Source organism: Bison bison, unplaced genomic scaffold (genome assembly GCF_000754665.1).
Source record: "Bison bison bison isolate TAMUID 2011002044 unplaced genomic scaffold, Bison_UMD1.0 scf7180017864207, whole genome shotgun sequence".
Taxonomy (NCBI): Eukaryota; Metazoa; Chordata; class Mammalia; order Artiodactyla; family Bovidae; genus Bison; species Bison bison.
This window is the reverse complement of record NW_011494779.1, coordinates 385,269-397,448: the sequence shown is the minus strand read 5'-3', so window position 1 is coordinate 397,448 and position 12,180 is coordinate 385,269. Positions and strand designations below refer to the sequence as shown.

At 35.0% G+C, this 12,180-nt stretch overlaps 1 protein-coding gene across 1 annotated transcript in view; it reads right to left on the bottom strand.

Annotated features, from left to right (window-relative positions):
* Positions 1 to 2,399: 2,399 nt before the first annotated feature.
* SLC33A1 (solute carrier family 33 (acetyl-CoA transporter), member 1) overlaps positions 2,400 to 12,180 on the bottom strand; it is a 20,910-nt gene continuing 11,129 nt past the window's right edge. The window contains exons 2-6 of the mRNA XM_010844729.1: positions 11,569 to 11,759; positions 6,045 to 6,229; positions 5,654 to 5,771; positions 4,458 to 4,673; positions 2,400 to 3,442 (exon numbers count right to left, since the gene is read on the bottom strand). Coding sequence (XP_010843031.1) covers positions 3,275 to 3,442; positions 4,458 to 4,673; positions 5,654 to 5,771; positions 6,045 to 6,229; positions 11,569 to 11,759 — 878 coding nt within the window. The 3' untranslated portion in view covers positions 2,400 to 3,274. The remainder of the gene's footprint in view (positions 3,443 to 4,457; positions 4,674 to 5,653; positions 5,772 to 6,044; positions 6,230 to 11,568; positions 11,760 to 12,180) is intronic.

Sequence of the window (12,180 nt, the reverse complement as noted above, 5' to 3'; positions counted from 1 at the left end):
TCTGGGCTCCAAAATCACTGCAGATGGTGACTGTAGCCATGAAATTAAAAGATGCTTACTCCTTGGAAGGAAAGTTATGACCAACCTAGATAGCATATTGAAAAGCAGAGACATTACTTTGCCAACAAGGGTCCATCTAGTCAAGGCTATGGTTTTTCCCGTGGGCATGTATGGATGTGAGAGTTGGACTGTGAAGAAGGCTGAGCACTGAAGAATTGATGCTTTTGAAGTGTGGTGTTGGAGAAGACTCTTGAGAGTCCCTTGGACTGCAAGGAGATCCAACCAGTCCATTCTGAAGGAGATCAGCCCTGGGATTTCTTTGGAAGGAATGATGCTAAAGCTGAACAGTACTTTGGCCACCTCATGCGAAGAGTTGACTCATTGGAAAAGACTCTGATGCTGGGAGGGATCCGGGGCAAGAGGAGAAGGGGACGACAGAGGATGAGATGGCTGGATGGCATCACTGACTCGATGGACGTGAGTCTGAGTGAACTCCAGGAGTTGGTGTTGGACAGGGAGGCCTGGCGTGCTGCGATTCATGGGGTCGCAAAGAGTCAGACAGGACTGAGCAACTGAACTGATACTGATATCCATTATTAGCCAGTAAATATGTAATTCATTGGAAGGATTAATGCTGAAGCTGAAACTCCAATACTTTGGCTATTTGATGAGAAGAACTGACTCACTAGAAAAGACCCTGATGCTGGGAAAGATTGAAGGTGGGAGGAGAAGGGGACGACAGAGGATAAGATGGTTGGATGGCATCACCCATTCAAGACATGAGTTTGAGTAGCTCTGGGAGTTGGTGATGGATAGGGAAGGCTGGAGTGCTGCAGACCACAGGGTTGCAAAGAGTCGGACACAACTGAGCGACTGAATTGAACTGAACTGAAATATATAATTAACTGGAGGAGTTAATGTTCACCCTTAAGGATAGAGTTTATCAGGATCTATTAATATATTAAGTAAGTAAAGTAGCTCAGTCGTGTCCAACTCTTTGCAACCCCATGGACTGTGGCCTACCAGGCTCCTCTGTCCATGGGATTTTCCAGGCAAGAGTACTGGAGTTGGTTGCCATTTCCTTCTCCAGGGGACCTTCCCGACCCAGGGATCAAACACGAGTCTCCAGCATTGCAGACAGATGTTTTACCGTCTGAGCCACCAGGGAAGACATTAATATGTTAATCTATTAGTATATATCTATTAATATAAGGAAAAACACTTACGCGCAAAAATAGGCATTTTCTAGTAGATTTACAACAAACAGATCCTCACATTCAGGTCGATCATTTATAAGATGCCATCAGTGATCAGTGTATAAACATTGATATTAACAAGTCATTTGTGACATATATTACAAGCATGTATCCAAATACCCAAAGGACTATAACTTAAACCATGAGTTCATTTATTGAGCAAATGCAAAGAATGGCTTTCACCTTATAGCTAAGGCTTAAAATACACTTTAAAACTTTAAGTCCTAACGATCTATAAACTTAAAAGTACGTTTATGTATAATTTGTAACAATATGGGGAAAAAATAAAGTTAATCATGGCGATGTGTCTTAATCCAAAAGTTAAAAATCCAAATAAATTTCACATGTGGATTAAGTGGGTTTTCTTTATTCAAGTACATATTTTGACTATAATACATGACAATGGAAAACCCACCAGATAAAGTACTGCAGTCTATCATTTGGTGTATTTCTAGGATGATTTTTCAGGTGATTCTTCAGGATCTGACATCAATGCCTAACACAGGCTTTCCAATGCCAATGTGTGAGTTCTAGAAGCCAGTGCCTCTATGTTTCTTCAGATGCCATTTTCTCCCACCTACTTTCTCCTCCATTACTTACAAAAATCCCACCCTAAAACTCAATCTATGTCATTAAATTAACATAATCAAACATTAGTATGCATTTTCCCACAAAGATAATAGTTATTAAATGAGAGTCAACTTACTATCTCCTTTTCTCAAACTTTTGAAAGATTTATGTACTCTCTAAAGAGTCAAAAAGTACCATACAACACAAAACACGCATAGAACCTTATCACCAGGTTCACATAATATGCTGGAAATTGCTAAAGTACTCAAAACCTTAATTCTCCTGGGAAAGCAATTCTCAATTGGAAACTACAGTTTACAAACAGAAGGCTGTGCTTTAATAAGTAAAAATTAGTACCTGATTTGGTATAAAGCAATTGTGAGATCTTTTCTCATTAGTAAAGTGCTTAATTAAGAAACCTTTTCCAGTACATAACGTGTCAAAGGCACAAAATGTCTTTGTCTCTCTCTTCAAAACATTAGTTTCTAAAACTACAGTATTATTAATTTAAATTTTACTTAATCAGTAAGTTTTACTGTTTTTTTTTTCCTATCAATAACAAAAACAAACTACTTGAAGAAAAACATTTAATTTTTATTTTCAAAACTTTGCCACAAACATACATACAACATTAAATTTGATGCCCTTGTGAGCTGTCCATGTGCCATGAAGTACTTATGACAAAAAACATATGTATGCTTTAGGATAAGAGTTAAAAAGGAATCAAGATAGCTTCCAAAAAGGGGGAGGAGAAGGGGAATCAATAAATTAGAAGTCATAGCTTTCATTTTATAAAAAATAGTTTGAATAATCTTCTTATAAATCTTTAATGTTTACAAAAGCAGAAAATACATTTAAAATAGTCTTTAACACAGATTCATTAGCACAATGTGGTTACAGTCAGAAAATAACAACTAAAATGGTATTTCAGTAGTTTACATTCCCATCTCAGCAAATTCCACATAACATTTTACCAATTTGCAATTCAAAATAAGATTTAACTGACAAGGCCAGACTAGTTGTGGATAGTACATGAATATCAAGCTATATTCCACTTATCATATTTTACCAAAAATTTTAACATAGCTCAATGATAGGTACAATAACAATACTTGACTGCATGGTTATCACCCATGACTACTGCACTGCAGCTTAAAACATGCTTTGGTCAGTAAATTAAAAAGATCTATAAATCAAATAACAAGACCAGAAAAGTTATTTTAGTACCAATTCCCTGAACTTAAGTAAACTTTAAATACATTGACAAGGTAAGGAAAAAGTATATTTAAATATACAGAGAGGTTTCTATATTTTTAACCATTTGGCATTTTATATTAATAATTTCCTGTTTAAAATAATATTTTATACTCCTGTACACTGATTATCATAACTCTCTGAGTTAAAACTAAATTAGAGTTACCTTCCTAGAATGTCCAGTTGTGAATGCATTACTTGTCTCTTTTGCATTTCCATGAAGATGGTCCTTCATCCTGTAATTTTTTAAGTTTTGGACCAAGAAAGAACCACCAACCAAATCCAATCAAAACACAAATAACAGATTCCACATAATAACCATCCAGTGCAGTAACACACGAGCCACCGAGTTTTTTGCAAAGCTGTAAAAATAAAATTATAATAAATACTCCACAATTTCAAAATGGAAGTATTCAGCACTTTATACGTTTCTACTTTGTGATTTAAAGGATTAATCAAAACACTTTTGTGCTCAAACATTTCATTCAAGTGACAAAACTAGTTAATGTATCTTTTTTTTAATGTTAGATATATTTTTTATTACTACCCCCAAAAAAGAGGGGAACTGTTATAGAATTAAAGAGATGTAACAGGAAAAATAATAAAACACAGTAAAGGGAACTTATATGGACCCTAATTTAAATAAAACAACTATAGAAAGAAAAAAGGTATGCACTCAAGAAGTATTTAAGGATACAGGGTCATGCTCATGTCACAATGTTAAGTAAAATTTTGTTGTTGTTGTTCAGTCGCTAAGTCGTGTCCAACTCTTGGACCCACAGATTGTAGCCTGCCAGGCCCCTCTGTCCATGGGGTTTCCCAGGCAAGAATATTGGAGTGGGTTGCCATTTCCTTCTCCAAAGTTAATGTATCTTAATCTGTCTAATGCTACTAAGAGTATTAAAAACAATTTTCAGCTCTTGCTGTAAACAATATTCATTTTCAAGATACAGCTTTTCGTATTTGGAAGTGTGCAGAAATTTTCAATGAGTTTACTCTAGAAGTGGGTTAATGTTTCTTTGAAATAATTTACCAACGAACTACTAACCACTCAGTTTTAGCTCCATTTGTAACATGAAAGCCAATGGAATTTCCCTTCTATCATTATAAAACTTTCATGTACTAATATTAAATTCCTATTGTATAGGACAATGGTACACAAGGTAGAGGAGATTCCTTCCTTGCTGAGAAGGAACTCCAAGTGAGCTACTTTTACTGATTTGAGTGTGTTATACCCTCAGTTACGGTGGGAAAGAAAAAAACTATTAGAGACTGGGCAGATATGATTTTAAAAAGATGAAGTACCTCTAGAGGCAAAATGAGGAAATTAGTATCTTAATATTCACTTACTATTAACTAAAATTGCAACTTACTTACCTCAACAGCATCAGGTGTTCGGCAATTCTGGTTTGATGCTCCTACACACTCTTTTACTGTGAGGGGATCTACCAGCCAAAGAGCTACCGTAGAAGGCCAGTTTCCTCCCAGGTTGGACACAGTATTTAAAAGGGTCATATATGTTCCGCCAATAAGTGGATCACTAACCTTCGCATTAAAAGCCATTATGGAAACATACATGCTGTACAATGTAACCTACAAGGAAAACATAAAACATCTTCAGGACAACTAAACTTTAGAAAGATATGGTCTAAATTAAGACCATTAAAAGCATAAATCTGAAAATTAATTTTCATGACTCTTTTTAAACTCAAACCAACAAATATTTATTGAGCCCCTGCTACAGGCCAGGCTTTAAGTCTGGTCACAGTAATACAAAGATGAATAAGATACAGTCCTTCTGTGCCCTTGAAGAATTTATTCTAAGCTGGGAAAACGGGAATAAATAAATACAATTAAATGTAGTAAATACTGTAAAAAGAGGAAGTGCATACATCATGCTATCAGGGCCTAAATAAATAGGAGATTAATTCTATCACATGTATTCAAGGAAGGCTCAATTGAGAATGACAAGTGAGGTGGCACTGAAGGATGCATACAGTAATAAGCAAAACTTCATATTTATACCATACCTAAAGATATCATATGTGTGGATATATGTATTATACATGTAAGCACTCAAATATTCAAAGGTAATATGAATAATTATATGCATATAACTTTCTTATATATAATTAAAAATTTACATGACAAACTGAAGAGGAAAATCTCCTTGAGAGGCAAAAAGTGCTTAAGCAGCAAGAATTAACCCTCCATTTAGGAACATGAAAACACAGGTTCGATCCTTGGTCAGGGAACTAAGATCCCATATGCCATGGAGCAGCTAAGTCCGTGTGCCACTACTACTGAGTTTGCACACTCTGCAGCCCATGCCACAACTAGAGAAGATCTCAAGTGCCACAACTAAGATCCAAGACAGCCAAATAAATATATATATATGTGTGTGTGTGTATATATATTTAAATCCACAAGGTTTAAAGTTTACTAATTTCTTCAGTATCCAATTCATGCATAAATCTTAAAATTTATTATCATTATTTTAAGGAAACTGTAGAAAAACATCTTTATTTTACACAGGACAGTTTACTGCCTGGGAAAAACCACTGCAAGCTTACCTGATGTAACGCATAACTCAGCAGCACTACAATATAGTAATATATAGGGAATCCCCCTTGATGTTCTACTTTAGGAGTCCACCAGACCAGTAGAGCATATTCTAATCCAAACAATAATCTACAGAATAAGAAAGAAAGGTGGAGTTGACTTCTATTTTAGGTTAAAAAAGAATAACAGAAACAGAAATCTGTGTGCCTACCATATGAAAGAAGCCTGAATCTAAAACCTGTTAGGAAGTTTAAAAGAGATGAAAGTGCATATAAATGATACAGAAGTTAAGATGTTTTTCAAGCCTTTTACCATTTACACTCTATACATAGACATTAGTGATACTGATGACTGTTCCTCATTTAACCTCTCTTATTTAGTAAGGTTTCATTTCATTTTTACCTGTAGGGCATGGCTTTGTAAAATATGTTTAGTGGCTGGGGACCTGCAGTGTATCTGCTGATAATCAGAGGCAATATTATTTGCAAAGGAACCATTGGAACTGCCAGTAAGGCTAAATGTTCTTTGGGTACTCCCTCTTCTACCAATTTCAGTCCTGTTACTGCATCTGCTGCTGAAAAACCAATCTGCAATATAAAAACAAAAAAATATTTTAATTTATGACTTATGAAATATTTTCCTCCAAGTATACGTAAGTAATTTAGAAACCTCAGTCTTATCAATGACTCATGCCAGTTAGAAGTAAGTATCATATCTGGTACAACAAGCAAGTTATGGAGGCATACTTAGCTCTATGGTCTACTTACAAATATGGAGTGAAAACAAGTGAAAATTCAGCAGTCTTTGAACTGTAATTTTAATTACAATTAAATTTCCATTTCAAAAATTTCTGTCTTACAATCAACAGTGTTCAAGTCTAAACTTACTGCTCTGTATATTTTAAGTTTAAAAGAAAAGCTCTGGACTCCAAATAAATCTGGTTAAAATGAAGTATCATTGCCACATACCATACACATTTTTGATGATTTCTGACTGACAACAAAAAGTCATCTAGCTTTTCAAAAGTAATTCTGAGAAAACATATCTAAGAGGTTGATTTAAATGATGGGTAAAAAAAAAAGTATGCTTAGATTAATTCTTAAAAACAACCACAAAAAAAAGAGTAAGAATGCTAAAATATTGTAGTGTGCAAAGTTTGAGGTGAAACAAGATATTTAGATGGCCTCAAAGTACTTCCCTACAAATGAATTTTTAATTACAAAAGGAAAAATAGTAATCTTGCAATGTATTAAACAAGGTAATCAAGGTTAACACAATAATTAATGGTTAAAGGGACATGATATGGCTCCTGATAAACTTCCCTGAAGATTCACAGTATTATTTCTGTGATATTTCTGACATATATTCACAAAATGGACCTAAACATGAAGAAACATTAGACAAACATAAACGGAAGGCCTTTCTACAGAATAACCGGCCTGTCTTCTTTAAAAGTGTCTAGATCACTACACACCACTATATAGATAGATAACCAACAATGACCTACTGTAGAGCACAGGAAACTCTACTCAAAATTCTGACAACCTATATGAAAAAAGAATCTAAAACAGAATGAATATATGTATATGTATAACTGAACTACTTTCCTGTACACCTGAAACTAATACAACATTGTAAATCAATTATGATCCAATAAAATAAAATAATATTTTTTAAAAGGTCCAGGATGGACTTCTCTGGTGGTCCAGTGATAAAGAATCCCCCTGCCAATGCAGCGGACACTAGTTCAATCCCTGGTCTGGGAAGATTCCACATGCAACAGAGCAACGAAGCCCCACAACTACTAAGCCTGTGCTCTGCAATACTGAAGCCCAGCACCCTAGAGCCCAGGAGCTTCACTAAGAGAAGCCACCACAATGAGAAGCCTGTGTACTCCAACTAGAACATAGCCCTCACTCGGTGCAAATAGGGAAAGCCCATGCAGCATAAAAGACCCAGCACAGCCAAATATAAACAAATAAGTAATCTTAAAAAAAAAAAAAAAAAAAAAAGTGTGCCCAGCAGGTCATGAAGAACAAAGAAGGGCTCATACCAACTAAATGCAGTATGTGATCCTAAATTGGATTGCTGGCCAGAAAAAAATTAAGTTATAAAGGCTGCTCTAGGGGATAACTAGGGAAATCTGGATACGGACTATGACTAGAAAACGGTATTGTGTTGGACTTCCTTGGTGGTAGTGGCTAAGAATCCACCTGCCCATGCAGGGGACACGGGTTCAATCCCTGGTCTGGGAAAATCGCGTATGTTGTGGAGCAACTAGAGCCCAAGCACTGCAGCTACTGAGCCTGTGCTTTAGAGCTCGTGAGCCACGAGTACTGAGCTGCTGTGCTGCAACTACTGAAGCCCATGCTCCACAAGAGGAGAACCAACTGCAGTGAGGAGCCAGCGCACTGAAACGAGGAGCCAGGGCACTGCAACAAGGAGCAGCCCCCACTCACTGCAACTAGAGAAAGCCCGCATGCAGCAATGAAGACTCAGCATAGCAGAAAATAAATAATTTGCTAAAAGGAAAATGGTATTGTATCAATTTAAACTTCCTAATTTTTTATCAAGTTGTGGCTTTGCAGGACGAAGTCCTTATTCTTAGGAGATACACTACATACTTCAAGTATTTATGGATAAAAGGGCATGATATGTACAAATTACTATCTAATACTTCATAAGAAATATGTAAAATAACATAATTTACAGAATAAAAAAGTAGACCTAACTATTAACAATTAATTATAGAATTTGGATAAACATATGGGTATTCCTCCAATTATACAAGTAAATTTTCAGTAAGTAAAAATATACAAATAAAAAATATTTTAACACTAAATATTACTTCAAATACTTTAACTTCTCAGAATGAAGCCAAAGAGCAAATTTCACACACAAAAAATTAAAAGTCAAAGATATTTCATACTTTCTCTTCCCAACTTAAAAGTGGTGTAGGAGGTATCTGCAATACATATATCCAACAAAAGCCCTCATATCCAGGATATATAAAAAATAAAAATTCTACAAACTTAAAGAAAGGGGGAACTCTGGATATTCAAATGGCCAATAACCATATGAGAAGATGCTCAATTTCTTTAGTCATCAGGGAAATTAAAAATTATAATCCTAATGAGATGCTATGACATACCCGCCAGAAAGGCTAAAATTGAAAAGACAATACTATGGTTTCAAGGCTGTGTAATGACTAAAACTCTCTAACAGTGCTTGTGGTAGGGAAAATTGGAACAATCACAAAACTGTTTACAGTATAGACTATGCATTTCTTATATTAATGCACATAGACTATGCATTTCTTATGGCCCAGCAATTCTACTCCTAGGTATTTACCCAGCAGAAATGTTTACCTACATTCACCAAAAGTAACGTACACAAAAGTTCACAGAAGCACTAGTTATAATGGTCCAAAAGTAGAAATAACCTAAACATCTCCTGATAGAATGGGATAAATAAATTGTGGTATATTCCTACAAAGGAATATTATAAGCAACAAGATGAACAAACTATTGCTATAAATAATATGGATAAATTACACAAATATGATGTTGAGTAAAAGAGTACAAGAGCCAGACGTAAGAAAACATACTGGATACTCCACTTATATAAAACTGGAAAGTAGGGAAAACTAATCTATGATGTTAAAAGTTAGAAGAGACGTTACTTTTAATGAGGTTTACTTTAAAGGGGGAACATGGAATTCTAGACTCTGTATTTGAAGCAACTCCTTATATATTGCTGTTGCTAAGTCACTTCAGTCGTGTCCGACTCTGTGCGACCCCCATAGACGGCAGCCCACCAGGCTTCCCCGTCCCTGGGATTCTCCAGGCAAGAACACTGGAGTGGGTTGCCATTTCCTTCTCCAATGCATGAAAGTGAAAAGTGAAAGTGAAGACGCTCAATCGTGTCTGACTGTAGCGACCCCATGGACTGCAGCCTACCAGGCTCCTCCGTCCATGGGATTTTCCAGGCAAGAGTACTGGAGCGGGGTGCCATTGCTTTCTCCTGGTGACAGTATAAATTATAAAATCTTTTAGAAAGCAATTTAACAATCATACTCACTGAATCTACTGGAAGGAAAGAACCTAAGAATCTACTGGAAGGAAATATTCAGAACACCAAAGAATTACACCCAAATATATTCACTAGTACAGTTTTGTAATTAAAACACATGGCAAATTAAATATACAATAATAGAAAAAATTAGTAAATTATAGCACATTTATATACTGTAACAATTTATAGCTATTAAAAAGCATGTTATCAAATATTAATGATATAGGAATATGGAATAAGACAATAACAAGATAAAAATTACATACAATTTCACTTTTAAAGTATTTGTGTGTATATATTAACTATAGCTAATGTATTAATTATATTTATACATGTAAAGTGTGTATATACATGTACATGCACATACATATACCTACATAGGGGAAAGCAGAAATATACCAAAAATATTACCAATGGTTATCTCTAAATGATGTAATTAGATAATACATTATAATAGTATTAACTTTCTTGAACCTTTGAAATTAAAAGACACTTACTCCTTGGAAGGAAAGTTATGACCAACCTAGACAGCATATTAAAAAGCAGAGACATTACTTTGTCAACAAAGGTCCATCTAGTCAAGGCTACGGTTTTTCCAGTGGTCATGTATGAATGTGAGAGATGGACTATAAAGAAAGCTGAGCACTGAAGAATTGATGCTTTTGAACTCTGGTTTTGGAGAAGACTCTTCAGAGTCCCTTGGACCGCAAGGAGATCCAACCAGTCTATCCTAAAGGATATCAGTCCTGGGTGTTCATTGGTAGGACTGATGTTGAAGCTGAAACTCCAATACTTTGGCCACCTGATGTGAAGAGGTGACTCATTTGAAAAGACCCTGATGCTGGGAAAGATTGAGGGCAAGAGAAGAAGGGGACGACAGAGGATGAGTGGGTGGATGGCATCACCGACTCAATGGACATGGGTTTGGGTGGACTCTGGGAGTTGGTGATGAACAGGGAGGCCTGGTGTGCTGCGGTTCATGGGGGTCACAAAGAGTCGGACACGACTGAGTGACTGAACTGAACTGAACCTTTTAGCATTTTCTAAAGTTGAACCTTAAGTTTAAACCTTCCTAAAATTTCCTAAAAACCCAACCCTCCCTATCAGAGAGGGAAAACTCACTATTTCAAAACAATGAGACTATAATTTTTACTTTAGTGTTATCAAAATATAGCTATGAAAGTGTTTATATAGATAGGTTTAAATATATAGTTCAAAAATCCTGTAACCAATTTTATATTTTAGGAATAATAATTCTAATAGTTCATTATAACAAAGTATACTTACCTTTCTTCTAGCATAATCTCTTTAAAATATTTTAGAACTATAAAAAATTAAGACATCTTAATAGAGAAAACATATAGAATTGTCACCAAAACATCCATTTGTTTGATGGTATATTTCTTTTTAACATTTGGAAATAGTTCAACTGATTTTTAAATAGACTTCTAATATTCATTTCCATATCTTTGTAAATTACTTTCTAAGTAAGTAATTTCAATACCTTTGACATTAAGTATATACTCATTCTAATAGCAGAATGCTGTTAGTTTTTCATAGCATTCATTTCCCTTCCGAGCATTAATATCATTCATTAAAAACACTGACAATGACTAGAAGTACTTCAAATTGGCATAATTTTTTCAAGATCCTAAGACATTTAGCTTAGTTTGAAATTATGTCTGATTTGCTATCATCACATCTGTTTAAATACATTTAGTAAATAAAGTATATTAGTTATCATTGTTAAATTCTAGTATTAGTGAAAAGGGACTTATGAAACAGCAGCAGAAGTATTCCATGATATCGGTACTTGTAACAGAATGGGGGATTTGCTTTATCAATCTCTTACCTTTGCAGTTAGAATCAGAAGGCAAAATGTCAGAACTGCGGGCATTTTTACAATTGCAAAAAGCAGCTTGTAAGTGTCTGTGATCCCTTGAGTTTCTTCTTTTCCTACTGATACTTCTTTGTTTTCTTTTTTCAGTAGGGCAACTAAAGTTGTTGTTATCAAAAATACAGTTCCCCAGAAGAAAAGGAAATCTGAAATTTAAAATGTTTTATATCTATAATTAACATGTGAAATAATGTACCTTCACTGATACTAAATAATTCTGTACACAACTTTTTCTCAACTAAAATCTGTTAAAAAAAAAAAAAATCAACACATAGGGCTTGTCATTGGCACCAGACCAAGCACAGCAGATACAAGACATTACACAGACCCAGAACAGACAGCGATACTTAACAAGGAAAAAGGAAAGGGTTTAGTGGGTTGAATGAAATAAAAGTCTATTATGTCATTTTATTTAAGGGCAGGAGATGATTTCCATATCCCATAAGATCTATCAGTCATAAATTCTTAAGCACCTAAATCATTTCAGTTCTTTATTAAATTTTGACAACTTAGACAACAAACATGATCATTTACATTAAATTTTCTGCCTTTTGTTTTTAAACTTTG